Below are 15,616 nucleotides of genomic sequence, written 5' to 3'. Positions count from 1 at the left end.
ATTGATAAAGGCACACACAGACACACACTAATGGGATTAACAGGAACATATTGGGGGCAGGCGGATCAGCTTTAGAGCCCTGTGCCTCTATGAAAGGGGGAGCCGGCCTCAGATTGCTAGGTCCTGAGCAGAAAATCTTTCCCTGAAATGAGCCTGGTATTTTTTTTTCTGTGTGTGAGAGCAAGCGGAGCGGCAGACTCAGCACTCTGTCGTGTCACAGCGTCAACATCCTGCTGCTCACACGAAATTAGCCTCCGCTATAAGCTTCTGCCTCAATACTGCTGAAGAGACATGATGGAGGCAAAACAGCCAGATTAAGAACCACTTAACTCATTGTGCTGGGATGTTTCTCCCACCCGCGTTATCTTATCAGGATGTTAAAGCCTCCCCAGGTTCATCTTAGTTTTTGAAGTTAATGTATGGAAAGAAAAAAAGGGATTTGTCTTTCATGTTAAAGAGAAAAAAGTGTAAATGTTGTCATTATTTACTCACCCTAGTGTCGTTTTAAACCTGTGTGACCTACTTTCTTTGTAGAACACAAGTGAAAATGTTTTGAAAAATGTCTCTGTTTATTTTTTTATATAATGGAAGTCAAAGGATGTCCATTGTTGTTTTGGACCCCACTTGCATTCATTCAGGATGAGTAAATGATAGATTTTGTTTGATTTCTGGGTGAACGATCCCTTTTGAGATGTCATGTTCTTGTTTCACCATTTTATTATTTATTTAATAAATAATAAAATAAATTAATATTTACACTGCTGTTCAAAAGCTGTTTTTTTTTATTTTCAATGTAGCCTCATCCAGGCTACATTTATTTGATCAAAAATACAGTAAAACAGCAATCATGACAAATATTTAAAAAACTGTTTTGTTTTAATATATTGTATAATGTAATTTATTCCTGTGATGGCAACGCTGAATTGTCAGCACCAGTACTCCAGTCTTCGTTGTCACAAGATCCTACAAACATTGATATGTTAATTTGGTGCTCAAGAAACATTTCTAATTAATATCAGTGCTGAAAATAGTTGTTGCTTAATATTTTTTGTGGAAATCGTTATACACATTTTTCTAGATTCTTCAATGAATAGAAAGCTCAAAAGAATAGCATTTATTTGAAATAGAACTCTTTTGTAACATTACAAATGGCTTTTACTGTCCTTTTTGATCAATTTAATGCTTCCTTGCTACATACAATAAAAGAAATATGTACTAACCCCAAACTTTCATAAACGTCCATTGGTTTATATTATTTAGAGCATGTCCCTTATGGAAACATCTTTCTCAAGAATGATGTTTCATTTGTGTCCGTGGTGCCTCATTTGTGTTTCCATGTTGTGTCCATAGGGGGCGTTCTTTCCCGGCAAGCCTCACTGCCCATCCAGAGACATCACATTCTGTCAAGAGCCCTGTCCTCACACAGTTCTCATCACACCTCTCACACTGACGACTCCTACACCTTATACTCATCCACCCGTCCTGTACTGACTCACCACAATGGGCTGGATCAGCACCCAGGTAGTGTGAGAATTAGATTCATAGGGATGAATTCTAAGTATGTATACCTACAAATTTACAATCTCACCTCAAGAGCCCATCCAAGCATCTGTGGAAGCAAAAACTACATAAACTACATAAACTGTACTTCAATCCATCATAGCCACATTTAACCGCAGTCGTGGCTTAATGCTTGGAGTCAGACTCGTAACCCAAAGGTTGCGGGTTCGAGTCTCAGTTCTGGCAGGGATTGTAGGTGAGGGGAGTGAATGTCCAGTGCTCTGTCCACCCTCAATACCATGATGACCCCCAAATGCTTCCCGGGCGCCGCAGCATTGGCTGCCCACTGCTCCGGGTGTGTGTTCACTGCTGTGTATGTGTACTTTGGATGGGATAAATGCAGAGCACAAATTCCGAGTATGGGTTACCATACTTGGCCACATGTCACTTCACTTCACTCACTCACTCATTTAGACTTTTCCCACGTCCAAAGTTATGTAGTTCTTGGTGAAAATTTTGATGTGCATTGGCCGTAAAGGCCTTGATATTCTCACGACGAAGTACCGTTTTTCACTTTGGGAGATAAAGTTTGAAATGGCTTAACAGCAGTTTATCCACGGTTACCTACGGTTTACCCATGCTGCTAAGAGCGTAATTTACTGTAGATGAATATGTAAATTTTGCTTTTATAAGTAAACTTTTATAAAATAAGTAAAATTTTCCTCTTTATAAGTAAACAAACAACAAAAATTAGTGGGGTGAGAAAACAGAAGTTAAGAAAGCACCTGATCATAGCGACGTGGATATTATTACATCAGCTCTGTAATTCCGCACTCCAGTCAAGTCCTGTTTATGTATATAGCACTTTATACAATAAATTGGTTTAAAGCAAGCGGCTTTACAGTATTAAAGGATTAGTTCACTTCCAGAATAAACATTTCCTGATAATTTACTCACCCCCATGTCATCCAAGATGTTCATGTCTTTCTTTCTTCAGTCGAAAAGAAATTAAAGTTTTTGAGGAAAACATTCCAGGATTTTTCTCCATATAATGGACTTAAATGGCGGCAGGTTTAAGGTCCAAATTGCAGTTTCAGTGCAGCTTCAAAGGGCTCTACACCGGGGTTGTGAAAAAATGAGAGAAATCAGAGAAAAATCCCACGCTAATTTCAAATAATGTGCCATGAAAATTCAACACTGGATGTGGCGCAGCGCTGCGTGACAAATCCCGACAGTAAACTCGTTCTATTTATGATGTACTGACACAAAGTTCAAATGATTTGCAGTGCTTTGAACTTGTATGTCCAGTGTAGATACTATGTGACAGCAAAAACATGGCAAGTGTGAAGTAAAGAGAAGTGGACACGGAAAATAGATGATTCAAATGTGAATGGACTGAACAGTTTTGAGTGAGTGATACCATCTTTGTTATGGATGTTGGTTCGCAGTGAGTTTACAGTTTTAACGTAAGTTTGCTTTAATTTATTTTCAAGATCTGAGGTAAAATATCTATTGTTGCTTTCACTATGACTATAAACCTCACGCAAAATAATATTCAAACTCACATTAGACACTTTTAACATTGAATAAAGCACATAATCATTACCTGAGATTATCACTGTCATATTTTGTATGTTGTTCCTGCTGCGATGTAGCAGAAAATAAAAAAAACATTTCTAAAATAGAATTCCGGGTCACACTTTATATTAGGTGGCCTTAACTACTATGTACTTATTGTGTTCATATTGTATTGCAAAACACTTTTGCTGCTTTGAGGTGGGATATGGGTAAGGTTAGGGACATGTTTGGTGGTATGGGTAGGTTTAAGGGTGGGTTTAGGTGTAAGGGATGGGTCAACAGTGTAATTATAGATGTAATTACAGAAATTAATTACAGATGTAACTACATATAGGTATTTTTAAAAATATAAGTACAATGTAAAAACATGTGTGTACACAATAAGTGTATTGTACCAAATAATTAATTTGAATACAAGTACATAGTAGTTATGGCCATCTAATATAAAGTGGGACCGAATTCCATGTCGCTTATTGTCACGTGTCGCTGTCGCGGGTGGTTAGGATAAAAATGACATGGAAAATATGCTTTTTATCGCATCGTGTCACGTCTGGTTGGGACACATGGTGTTACAGTTTGATCCCCCCAAAAAATCTAAGTGTAAAAATGTTGATGCTGACAGATCTAATAATTGAATCTGAAATTAAGGAAAGTGGAGAGAAGAGATCCAGTCTGGAGATGAGCTAGAACAGTTGATTTGCATGGCAAACATGGAGATTCCGATTTTTTGTTTGTTCATTTGTTTTTAATATTCAACAGGCAAAGTTCATCTGTATCTAATTGCAAAAATAATAATTGTTTGAATAAAACAGACTACTTGGGGGGGAAAAAATCTGAATATTTATCTTGTGACTATTTTAACAAAAGCAACAATAATATAATAATTGTAATAATATATATATCTATATCTATATCTCAGTGGCCCTTGGCTTGGTATTGTTGGCAGAATTCGGCCCTTGGCGAAAACAAATTGAGGAACCCTGCTCTACACGATCTCAGCCAAGGAATCAAGAGTCTTATCTAGCAAAACAGTCATTTTCTAAAAAAATAAAATTCCAATGTGATTATGTAATGCCATCGCAGAGCTACTGCAAAATGAGCATTTTTTTGTTAAAATGTATATACCTTTTATTTATTTATTTTTTATTTTTTTTAGAAAATCACAGATTGTTTCATTAGATAAGTCCCTTATTCCTCGGTTGGGCACATGTAGAGACCTTTGAAGCTGCATTGAAACTGTAGTTTGGACATTTAACCCACAATATGGAGAAAAATCATGGAATGTTTTCCTCAAAAATCTTAATTTCTTTGCAACTGAAGAAAGAAAGACATGAACGTCTTGGATGACATGGGTGTGAGTAAATTTTCAGGCAAGTGAACTAATCCTTTAAACATAAGAGCCAGTGGCACTGTCATTTTCAATTAGAAGTATAGTACAATTTCACTTTTTACTATTGAGCAGCTCTCCAGTATGCTTTTACACATGTCTGACCTTGACAGACTAAACAGAGGAAATTAACTTATTACAGTACGTAATCGCCACGGACCAATGGTAGTTTGAAGGTGTTTACCAGCTGGAGCAAACTTTTCTGGAAAGTTTGGTTAGGCAAGTTGTGTCGAGCCCCAAGCGAACTTCGTTTTCTGATTTTGTACGAAATGACATCACACCGGTTCTTTCTTCGATTTCGCTTGAAGTATATCTGGACTCCCAAAGTTTCCCCCCATGGCCCTTTAAAGTGTTTGTGTTTGCTAGGTGCGATTCCCGACAGTCCCAGTGCCCTGTGTAAGCCAGCTAGTCCCAAAGAGCCAGAGGATATTTGGGTCCTCAGGACCTCTCTTAATGGTAAGAGTTGTCCGTTTCCCCAGGCCCCTGTTTTCTCATCCCCACGGCTGTCCCAAAGCCTGCAAACCAGTGACTTTTGTCTCAAGTTGAGGTTTTTTTCCAGCTGTTTCACAGGGTTCCTGTTCCCTTAGGCTATATTTGTCCTAAGTTTGTCAGCCTACCATCAGCTTGCCATTCACATTGCTTAATTTGCACTAGCCCTCCTCAATGTTCCCTTGTGCTCCTTCACATTCCCCTTGTTTACAGAGACCTTGCTGGAGTTCAGAGATTGTAGCTGCTAAAATCTTTACCCCATTTGTTGCCCAGTGTGTAGTAAAGCAGGCATTTTTAAAAGGCAGTATTTCACCAACTGTTTGTTTTCTTTCTCCTGTCTTTGTTTATTCCTCTTTCTTTCAGCAGGTGACAGGAACAGTGTGGGCAGTTCAGGCAGCATGGGCAGCAGTCGCAGTGCTGGCAGTGGACAGAGCACTGAAGGAAACTTTCCACACAATGGACCCAATCAGTCACCTTCTGCTGTCCAGGACACCACCAAGGTGGGCTTCAGTCTCACAGATCCAATGTTAAGCTGAACCAGAAAAAAAACAAACAAAAAAAAAAAAACTGGAGATTTTATGATTCCGTCTGCGTGTCCATTGATTTTCATTAGGGAACTGAAGCTGTGAGAAAACTGTGCGGAGAAATATGCAGCACTGATTAATTCACAAGATAGCGACCCCATCCTAGAACAGTACAGAGATTTCATGGTTCATAGAGGCACCAAAGGGAAAGAATAATTACTGTTATATATAGACGTTCACAGAAACCATGCATGATTATTTTTGCCTTGTTTTCTCCAAATCTTATTTTTCTTGTCATCTTGACAAAACAAGTTACTTTGAATTTTTCTTAAGTTTACTTTAAAAAGCAAGAAAAATGCTCTAGAGAACTTACCAATGTTAAATGACTATTATCCTGGTATTATTAGCCTAAATATTTGTAATATATGACATATATAGAATAAACAAAAATTATTGATAAATTAGGTCATTGGTATTTTAGATATTTCTGTTTGCACTATAAAAGTAGTCACCAATGCTCACCAAGGGTGCATTTATTTGTTCAAAATACAGTAAAAACAGTAATATTACAATTTAAATTAACTGTCTTCTATTTAAATATATTTTTATAATATTAATTTATTACTGTGATGGCGCAACTTAATTTTCAGCAGCATTTTCCAGTCTTCAGAGTCACATGATCTTTCAGAAATCATGCTATTATGTTGATTTGGTTGATTTCGTGCGAAAAAAAAAAAAAAGGTTGAAAACAGTTGTGCTGCTTAACATTTCTTTAGAAACCACAACATACATACACATATACATATATATATATATATAATTTTTATTTTTTTTCAGGATTCTTTGATGAATAGAAACTTCAAAAGAACATTTATTTTAACTAAAAATCTTCTGTAAAATTTATAAATATCTTTACTGTCACTTTTGATCAATTTAATGCATCCTTGCTGAATAAAAGTATTCACTTTTTAAAGAAAAAAAGAAAGAGGAAAGAAACTTTCTGACCCCCAAATTTTGTCAAAGGGTTTTGCTCAACGGGAACAGTAATTAGAGCTCATATAGCCATCACATTGGTATTGCCTAATTACATAACACAATAGACTCTGCATTTTATATGCAGCTGAGCATACGGTTACTCATACTGCAGCATTTATTTAAACTACCATAGAGAACCTAATGTTGATCTCATGCTGCGAGTTACCCCCAATATTTTCAATGATTGAGTCTGTAAACGTCTGTGACGGAGACTTACATGTGAAATTAAAGAGATATTGTGTTCTTGCTGATAACTATAATTAATATTCATATGTAGTAATTAGACTCTCTGTGTGAAGCCTCTCACACGCAGTAATCGTGTCTCTAAGCTATTTCTGCCAGACAGCTGTTGAGTTAAATGTGACAGTGCTGTGGTTTTCTCACATGCAGCTGCTTCCCTCTGCTGGAGAACTGGTGGAACAGTGCAGTCAGGCCCCGGACCCCGCAAAACAGACGGACCCTCATTCAGGTCAGAACCTCTGCTGCTATATATGAATTTCATTTATTTTTATTTCTGGCTGTCTTAAACAATAAAAGTACTTATTTTATTTAATTTATTTCAACATTTTAATTATTTAGTAATATCTAAAAAAAAAATTAAAAAAAAAGCTCTGACATCAGTAGATGCTACTTGGCTTAATACATATTTTAAACATCTATGCAGTACTTAAGTGTGCCTTAAGTATCCAAATACATTTACAAGCCTCTGTATATTAAAGTATAAAAGTCCCAAGACCGTTTTAAAACATGAGCAAGGCAGCTTAAAATACCTGCTCATTTTTACTTAAAGACAGATACTGTGCAGTGTCAGATTTCACTAGAAGGGAAGGACGCAATGACGGAGGCAAAGTTGTATGTAAGTCAGAAATACCAAGGAATAGAAGAGAATTTGAGAAGGAGAGAAGATTATCAGTGACACGGACGCAAGAGATTGTTTTTGTAGTGTCTTTGACTCGAAGAGGATCTAAAAATAAGCATGAGATCAACAAACTCTCCTAAAATCTGCTTATTTTCTGAAGGTGAGTTAAATGGGGGCATATTTACATGTGTGTTATTGGCACTGCAGACATTTAAAAAATCTTAATGCCTGTTTACGAGTTAATGCATTATCATTATATGGATTTTTATCATTTAATAACTAAATTTTTATTTCTTGCCAAGCACATCCTTGGAGTACTGTTTGTTATCTGAGAAGAAATGTATGTGCATGTCTCTCAAATGAACACATACTTGCACAATCACTCATCAAAACAGCCTTAGGTCTTAAATCCTCTTCTCTAAGTGTCAGTGATTACGATATTCTGGTATGATCTATTATTAATGAAGATGAAAAAACAGTGCCTCAGGTAACCAGAGAACATTTTTTTCTTCTGAAACATGTACTCCATCAGCACACTAAAGTATAAACATGCAGGTACAATAACATGTATGAAAGACTGCACTGAATCCACAATCCACAGCCTAAGGCAATAGCAGAGTCCTTGACCAACAGAAATGTGTGTGTGCTTTAGGGGCTCTTGGACGGAGGATTCCACTGAGCAGCTCCAGACCTGGAGAACAACATGTCATACACCCACAGCAACTTCTGGATGGCAAGGCAAGACCAAGACAGAACTGCATATTACCATACTACTCATGCAATTGTTGCAGTATATATTATTTTTACATTATGCCATGGTCTGTCTGAATACTCGATTCTGATTGGCTGGCAGGTGTTGATTAAATTCGTTGAACTGCACAGGTAGTTCCAGGTCAGTTTAATCACGTTCCATATTAATGCGCTTCCTATAAACATTGGTAACCATAGTAACATACAGTTACAGTTGAATAGTAATACAGACGAAAATAACCGTCATTTTTATCGTTCCGGTCAAATATTGCAGCGCAAATATTATTAACATCTTTAATATGTGAATGCTGGCAAATAACCATGGCATAAACAGGATAATCAACGGCTAGCTGTGCATTAAACGATTTGAATGCACTTCACGGAGACACGCTGCGCGTCGGGCGGTTCTTCGCCTCCACGTCGTGCATTCAAATCGTTTAATGCACAGCTAGTCGTTGATTATCCCTTACATGTAGCATAAACCATGTACACTGTCAGCCACATGCAAATTGTTTATGCAGTGTTCTTGATTTGACCTTTCATTTCCATGCAAAACATACCAATTTGTTTACACAAAACTGGATAATAAATATAGGGTAATAATAATAATAATAATAATAGTAGTAGTGGTGGTTTATTTCTATAATATATATACATACATGCATACATACATACATATAGATATAGATACATACACACACACACACACACACACACACACACACGTGTGGATAAGTTGAAAACAATAGTTTTTATTTTCATGTTAATTAGATGCCATGAGGTCATGAGCTAATGTGGTAATGTTGCATACAGTTTTATTTTTATTTTTTTTATTTTTTTGGTATACTGTATACTACACACTATTTATTTAGCAGTAAACTAGCATTCCTTTGGAAAAGTAGCCAAACACATATCATTGCACAGTCATCCAAGTCTTTTTATTTAATTTATTTTATTCAGTTTGCAGTGCTGTAGTATGTTTATTTTCATTTAAAATGAAATGTTAAGCTAGAGAATTGGGTCTAAATGAACTGTGGATGTTTACATGACTGACCCATTGAGCTATTGTGCGTAATGCGCAGTCGTCTCTTTGTGTTATAGGATGCTGAGGCTATTTACCAGTGGCTCTGTGAGTTTCAGCTTGAGCAGTACACATCTAATTTCCTCACAGCTGGCTATGATGTGCCCACAATCAGCAGAATGACCCCTGAGGTGAGCCCTCTTTTTGTGTATCAGCATTTAAGTACACAGGCTTACGTTTGCATCCTGCACAACTCATTGGTATTCACTACTGCATTCAATAGATATTAAAGCTGAACATACGGTCTATTAATGTTTTAAGTGTATCAATCTGTTTATGTTTTAGGATCTCACTGCTATTGGCGTCACAAAGCCTGGCCACCGCAAGAAGATCTCCATGGAGATCGGCAACATGAATATCCCAGAGTGGTTGCCGGATTACATTCCAGTAATTCAGTGCTATAAATGAACAGTTTTAAACGTTTACACAAACATACAGTGCTGTACAAGTTCAAGATTATCACACTAATGAGAGCTTCAGGAGTTAATAAACACATAATTGCTAGATTCATATCACAGACATTGACTTTTTATTCTTAACCAACAGAGGCACTGAAGATGAAATTTGTCTGTTTGTTTTAGTCTGATATTGGGAAATGGCTCAGTGCTATTGGGCTGCCACAATACCAGAAAAAGCTAGCAGAGAATGGATATGACTCCATCAACATAGTGCAGGATATCACATGGGAGGATCTACAGGAAATTGGCATCACTAAGCTGGGTAAGTGAATGGATAGATACACTACTGTTGATTTTTTTTTTTTTTCCTTTTTATGGTTTTTAAAGAAGTCTCTTTTTTTTTACCAAGTCTACATTTATTTGATCAAAAATACTGTAAAACAGTAATATTGTGAAATATTATTACAGTTTAAAACAACTCTTTTCTATTTTAATATATTTTAAATGTAATTTATTCTTGTAATGGCAAAGCTGAATTTTCAGCACTCCATTCTTCAGTTTCATCTTCAGTTTCAGAAATCTGTCATTGAAGAATTTCTGTTGAACTTTTAAGAAATTTCATATTATTATCAATGTTCAAAAGAACTGTGCTGCTTAATATTTTTGTGGAAACTGTAATACATTTTTAATGAAAAACGTTATTTGTGACTTTATAAATGTCTTAACTTTCACTTTTGAGCAATTTGTTGCATCCTTGCTGCATTAAAGCATTCATTTCTTCCAAAAAAATAAAATAAAATAAATAAATACCTTCCTGACCAAACATTTGAATGGTATTGTAGATAGATAGATAGATAGATAGATAGATAGATAGATAGATTGCATGAATGCATTTAAATGGTACTGTGGATTCAAGCCTTGATCAAAACTTTTCAGTAATGCCCATGTACACAAGATTCCAAAACCACATTTCTGTTTCCATAGTGTTTGGTTTTCCTAAATAATGTACATCTGTAGATTGACATGTTGTTTATCTATAGGCCATCAGAAGAAGCTGATGCTTGCTGTTAAGAAGCTCAGTGACGTCCAGAAGGCTCGTAAGAACCAGGCCGAGGGGCAGGCGCTGCTACAGCGCAGGAGAGCTCCTCCCACCCTCGAGCTGGTGGCCATCGAGCATCACGACAGCTCCGAATGCCCCTCATCACCTCTATCACCAAAGATGCTCACTTTCCAGGACAGTGAGCTGAGCGTTGAGCTACAGAACGCCATGGCTCGCAGCGGACAGGGTGGAGGCCAAGATGGTTTCGGAAACATGAGTGGAACATCCATGCGTCTTAGTCAAGAAAGCATTGGTACACGGTCAGGAGGGTCAGGACGGTCACAAGAACGTCCAATGGCATCGGTAACCCCAAACAGCCGCTCACAAGAGAGCCTGGGCAGTATGGACAACAGTCCCAGCAAGGAATCTCAGGATAGAAGCCAAATGGCGCCAGTGTTGCCGCTACAACATCATCACCCCTCAACTGGCAGTCCAATTAGAACGCCACCCATAACCACTAGTAAAATAGCACGTTTTGCATATCCACCCGTCCTCACCAAACCTAGACCGATGGTTTCTCCCTCTCAGCCCCATCATGGATCACCTCATCAGAGGGGCTTCAACTACCTACAGCATCAAAACTGCAGTGCAAACATGGGAAGCCCAAGTCCACTCAGAGCCCCGCAGCCAAACGGGGACCCATCCCGGTCCAAAAAGCGCACTCAGAGTCTTTCACGTTATGCTATGTCGGATGGAGAGAATGACGAAGATGACATCTCAGCCCCTGCAACAACAACCGCCAATGTGGCGTCTTATGCCACGCTCACTCGCAAGCCTGGCCGCAGCCAACCATCTTACAGTTCCAGTGAGCGCCAAGTGGGCCGCAGTCATTCCTTCGCCATACGTGCCAAGAGGAAAGGTCCTCCTCCACCCCCTCCAAAGCGACTAAGCTCTGCCCCGAGTGGGGTAACTGCAAGTGGGGTTGAAATGGAGAGCGCAGGAAGTGTCAGAAGCATTGCAGCCAGGCTGGAGAACAATACAGGAAGCCCCAACAAGGCATGTAACAGCCCTGTTTTTAAAGACATGTCCCCAGCCATCTCGCCAAAAAATATGGAAAACCGTAGGAGGACCACTAGTGAATCTTCAGTGTATGAAAGGAAGCATGGTGGAGAAAATCCTGCTGGTGAAAACATCAGCCCTCTGAGGAACCAACAAGGTTCAACATCCTCACAGGAGAGCATACCTTTCGCAGAAGAGGGCAAAGTTACCATCAAACAAAGGACCAAAATAGCATCCGCTAAGATAGAGTCCGAGGGCACTGTTGAAATTCTGAAGCCGGTGCAATCTATCAACTCATCCCTAGAGGTGCCGGAGTTTAACTTAAAGGAATCAGACACAGTCAAAAGGAGACACAAGCCAAAGGAACTGCATATGAAAGGTCAGGGCAGAAGAGAGCAAATAGGAAATGAGAGGGCTGCTGAGACCGAGATGGTCTCGCAATGCATGCAGAATGGTGGATTGACAAAAAATCCTTATATATCTGGCCTCTCTCTGAAACCAGGATCTCCACATAAACCGCCCACCCCTTCTAAACCCACACGCCATTCTTCTGCAGCGAACTCAGGTACTGCAATGTGTTAAGGCTATTATTTAAAATAAGAAAAAGCACAATGTATTTTTTTTATTTTTATGTTTTTGGTTCTAATACAGTTTGAAGGTTGTATTAGAAAATAATTTTTTTTTACAATTTATTTGAATTTATTTAAATTTATTTCAAACAAATACCTAACTAATTCCAAGCATACACTACCATTCAAAAGTTTGGGGTCAGTATGATTTTATTTTTATTATTTAAAAAAAATGAATTAAGTACTTTAATTCAGCAAGGATGCATTCAATTGATTAAAAGTGACAGTAAAGACATTATAATGTTAAAGTTTTTATCAATTAAAGAGTCCTGAAAAATGCATCACACTTTACACAAAGCAGCACAGCTGTTTTTAACATTAATAATAATAATAATAAAGTATTTCTTGATCACCAAATCAGCATATTAGAATGATTTCTGAAGGATTATGCGACACTGAAGACTGGAGTAATGATGCTGAAAATTCAGTGAGTGCAAGTTAGACATATCTTTATATTTGTCATACTCAGCTTTAAATATCAGCATTTATTTCCTCCAGTTACCAATAAATCACATCAGCACCCATTCATCTGAAAATTGGTTTTTATATGCATGATATGATTTGAATAATCTGATCACACATTAGAGGTATTTAAATATGTTCCGCTTTATCTGTCTTTATTTACAGCTGTAAATGCCAAATATTAAAAAAATAATTTTAAATCATTTATTTAAAAATAATTTCCTAATAATTTTAATCATATAAAATACATTTATACACACAGTATTTTTGCATTTTTCAAGAGATTGGGGGTGGGAACGGGAAAGGTCCATGAGGTGGGATTCGATCTCAGGACACCCGAAGCACAACTGCGCCATATGTCTACGCGCTGCCCACAAGGCTGTCAGCGCCAACATACACACAGATTTAAAAATCTTGTAGGGTTAATCTACTTAATGCTTTATTTGGAATTCTTCCATTTTTGTGTGTAACCCCATTTTACTTTTGTAATGTTGTGTATTTCTGAGTCAAAAACAAAAATATACAGGGCAGAACTTCATTGTTTTATTCATTACGATTGATTGGATCCAGTGTTATTTTAGTGTTTTTGTTTATTATAGTATTTATTAATATTTTATATATTTGGTATATGTTTTTTAGTTTACATTTGATTAATTCTGTTATGTGCTTTTTTTTTATATGTATTTCTATTAAGATTTATTATTAGTTCACTTTCAATTTTAGTAATATTAGTACTTCAACTTAAACATATTTCAGTTATTTGCCAAGGCAACATTTGTAATTTTTTCAAATGTAAGTTTCTTAAGCATCTAAAATTAGTATTTTATTTTAGTTTTATTTCAGTGTCCAAAAGCAATGAATAATAGTTTTAATTTATTAATGATAAATGCACTAATTGATGCTACTGAATTAGAAAACTAGCCCTGGGATCCTCACACACGTTTGCCCATGGTTCTATTTATTAACGTATGCTCGTACTAAATTCTTGTTCTATCTCCACCTTTTGGCTGTGGTCAATTTTATTCAGGAGTGACAGTCAGTGTCGTACAGAGCGTGGCCTTTGCCGTCTCACCTCCCTGTAGTCCTCTGGCTCGCTGTCCACCAAACAAAGCAGCTCAAGGTCAGTCTGTACTGGCAGGAAAGCCACAGGCTGTGACGGAAGGCCAGAACGTGCTGGTCCACAAACGACTTGAGCAAACCAGCACGTCTCTGGAGGAAGCACTTAAAGTTGTGGAGAAGAAGTTGGCTCAGGAAGATCCAGCAGACAGGTAACACCAACCTGTTTCTGTTTGTATGTTTGTAACTGTCCTTTTTGTCATATAATAGGTCAGAAAAGTATTAAACAGCTTGAATCCACTTTTTCCACACGGTAGAGGAAATTCTGAATTCTGTATTTCGATGAGACAGGTTTGCAGATGGTCCTATAATGACTGAATGACCGCTTGTCACAACAAGCCCGCTGGGAAATCTAGCAATAAGTGATCTCCCTAAAACTAGTGTGTGTTTTTCCTTTGACTCTTTGATCGTTTTGGCTGCGATGAAGACAGATTGTTGATGTCCTTATCTCACGAATGGAGACAGATGGTGTCTACAATTTGGACTTTCATTTGACTCCCCTCCTATTTTGTCACAACAAATCCACTCTCAGCAGTGTAGCTGGTCAATCTGTCTGTGCTGAACCACATTTTGCATTTTGAACAGATTTAGCTCATAGCGGAGCATATGCTAATCCAAGATAAACCCCCTGTCATTGTGTTTTAAATATATAGATGCTGTGAATATAATCCTGACGGGTACTGAGGCTGTCATATAATGTGTTGAACGCTATATACTGTATACTGGCTGCTATTTTTATGAAATAGTAAGTGAAACATGAAACATTTTAAACAGTAGTATGCTTCTGTATCTTATATGACCTCATAATTTAATTATATATATTAATACAGTGATAGTACATAGTAGTACAGTGATATGTGTGTGTGTGTATATATGTGTGTGTATGTATATGTATATATATATAAACAAAACAATTTTCCCATGATGACAAAGGTGAATTTTCAGCAGCCATTACTCCAGTTTTCAGTGTCACACAATGTAAAAATTTTTAAAAATAAAATATATAAATATATATATTTAAGTCATTTGAAATAAAACAATCATTATTGGAGTACGTTTTGCAAGAAAATTGTATTTCAGTCATTCTACTTAAAAATTTCAAATTTAATTTAATGTGTTACTTGCAATTTTTGTACTTGTAAAATTTACTTGAAACTTCTAAGTGAGAATTGTTTCAAAGTAAATCCTACACCAGATTTTTTTTCAGCACACAATCCTTCAGAAATAATTCCGATATTCTGATTTGGCGCTCAAGAAACATTTTTATTTTTCAAACCTTAATATTTTTTCTGGGAATGGTTATACATTTGTTTTGCAGGATTGCTTTGAAATAGACATCTCTGGTAACACACTGTAAATATCTTTTAATCAGTTTAATGCATCCTTGCTGAAAAAAAGTATAAATTTTTTTTAAAAATCTTGCAGAATCTAAACTTTTAAACAGTGCATAATATGTTATTGGCTTTTATTGGTTATTGGCAATGTACATGGGTAATGTTATCTCCGGTTCATCTATCACATTGAAAGTTGAGATGAAGTGCATTGCATTGAAGGAAACCGATGTCCACATCGCATTGCCAACGGCCGCTCATGGTCCTGAAAAATTGCAAACTCTCATTGAAATTGAAAATGACTACAGGTTGCTGTCAGTGTAAACACTCCTTTATCAAGTCATACGCTCAAAATACTCCCATATTAAACCTCGTTCTT

General features: G+C 37.0%; 1 protein-coding gene across 5 annotated transcripts in view; it reads left to right on the top strand.

Annotated features, from left to right (window-relative positions):
* caskin2 (CASK interacting protein 2) overlaps window positions 1-15,616 on the top strand; it is a 76,165-nt gene that overhangs the window by 58,832 nt on the left and 1,717 nt on the right. For 2 of the 5 annotated variants that reach the window (XM_058793480.1, XM_058793482.1), the window contains 10 exons: window positions 1,351-1,521; window positions 4,832-4,921; window positions 5,318-5,454; window positions 6,904-6,982; window positions 8,025-8,110; window positions 9,224-9,334; window positions 9,489-9,590; window positions 9,785-9,923; window positions 10,642-12,264; window positions 13,818-14,058. In XM_058793480.1, coding sequence (XP_058649463.1) covers window positions 1,351-1,521; window positions 4,832-4,921; window positions 5,318-5,454; window positions 6,904-6,982; window positions 8,025-8,110; window positions 9,224-9,334; window positions 9,489-9,590; window positions 9,785-9,923; window positions 10,642-12,264; window positions 13,818-14,058 — 2,779 coding nt within the window. The remainder of the gene's footprint in view (window positions 1-1,350; window positions 1,522-4,831; window positions 4,922-5,317; window positions 5,455-6,903; window positions 6,983-8,024; window positions 8,111-9,223; window positions 9,335-9,488; window positions 9,591-9,784; window positions 9,924-10,641; window positions 12,265-13,817; window positions 14,059-15,616) is intronic. The other 3 variants (XM_058793481.1, XM_058793484.1, XM_058793483.1) reach the window with 3 other exon arrangements.

This window comes from Onychostoma macrolepis, chromosome 12 (genome assembly GCF_012432095.1).
Source record: "Onychostoma macrolepis isolate SWU-2019 chromosome 12, ASM1243209v1, whole genome shotgun sequence".
Lineage (NCBI taxonomy): Eukaryota > Metazoa > Chordata > Actinopteri > Cypriniformes > Cyprinidae > Onychostoma > Onychostoma macrolepis.
Note: the sequence above shows the minus strand (reverse complement) of the source record. Positions and strands in the feature narration are given on the sequence as shown.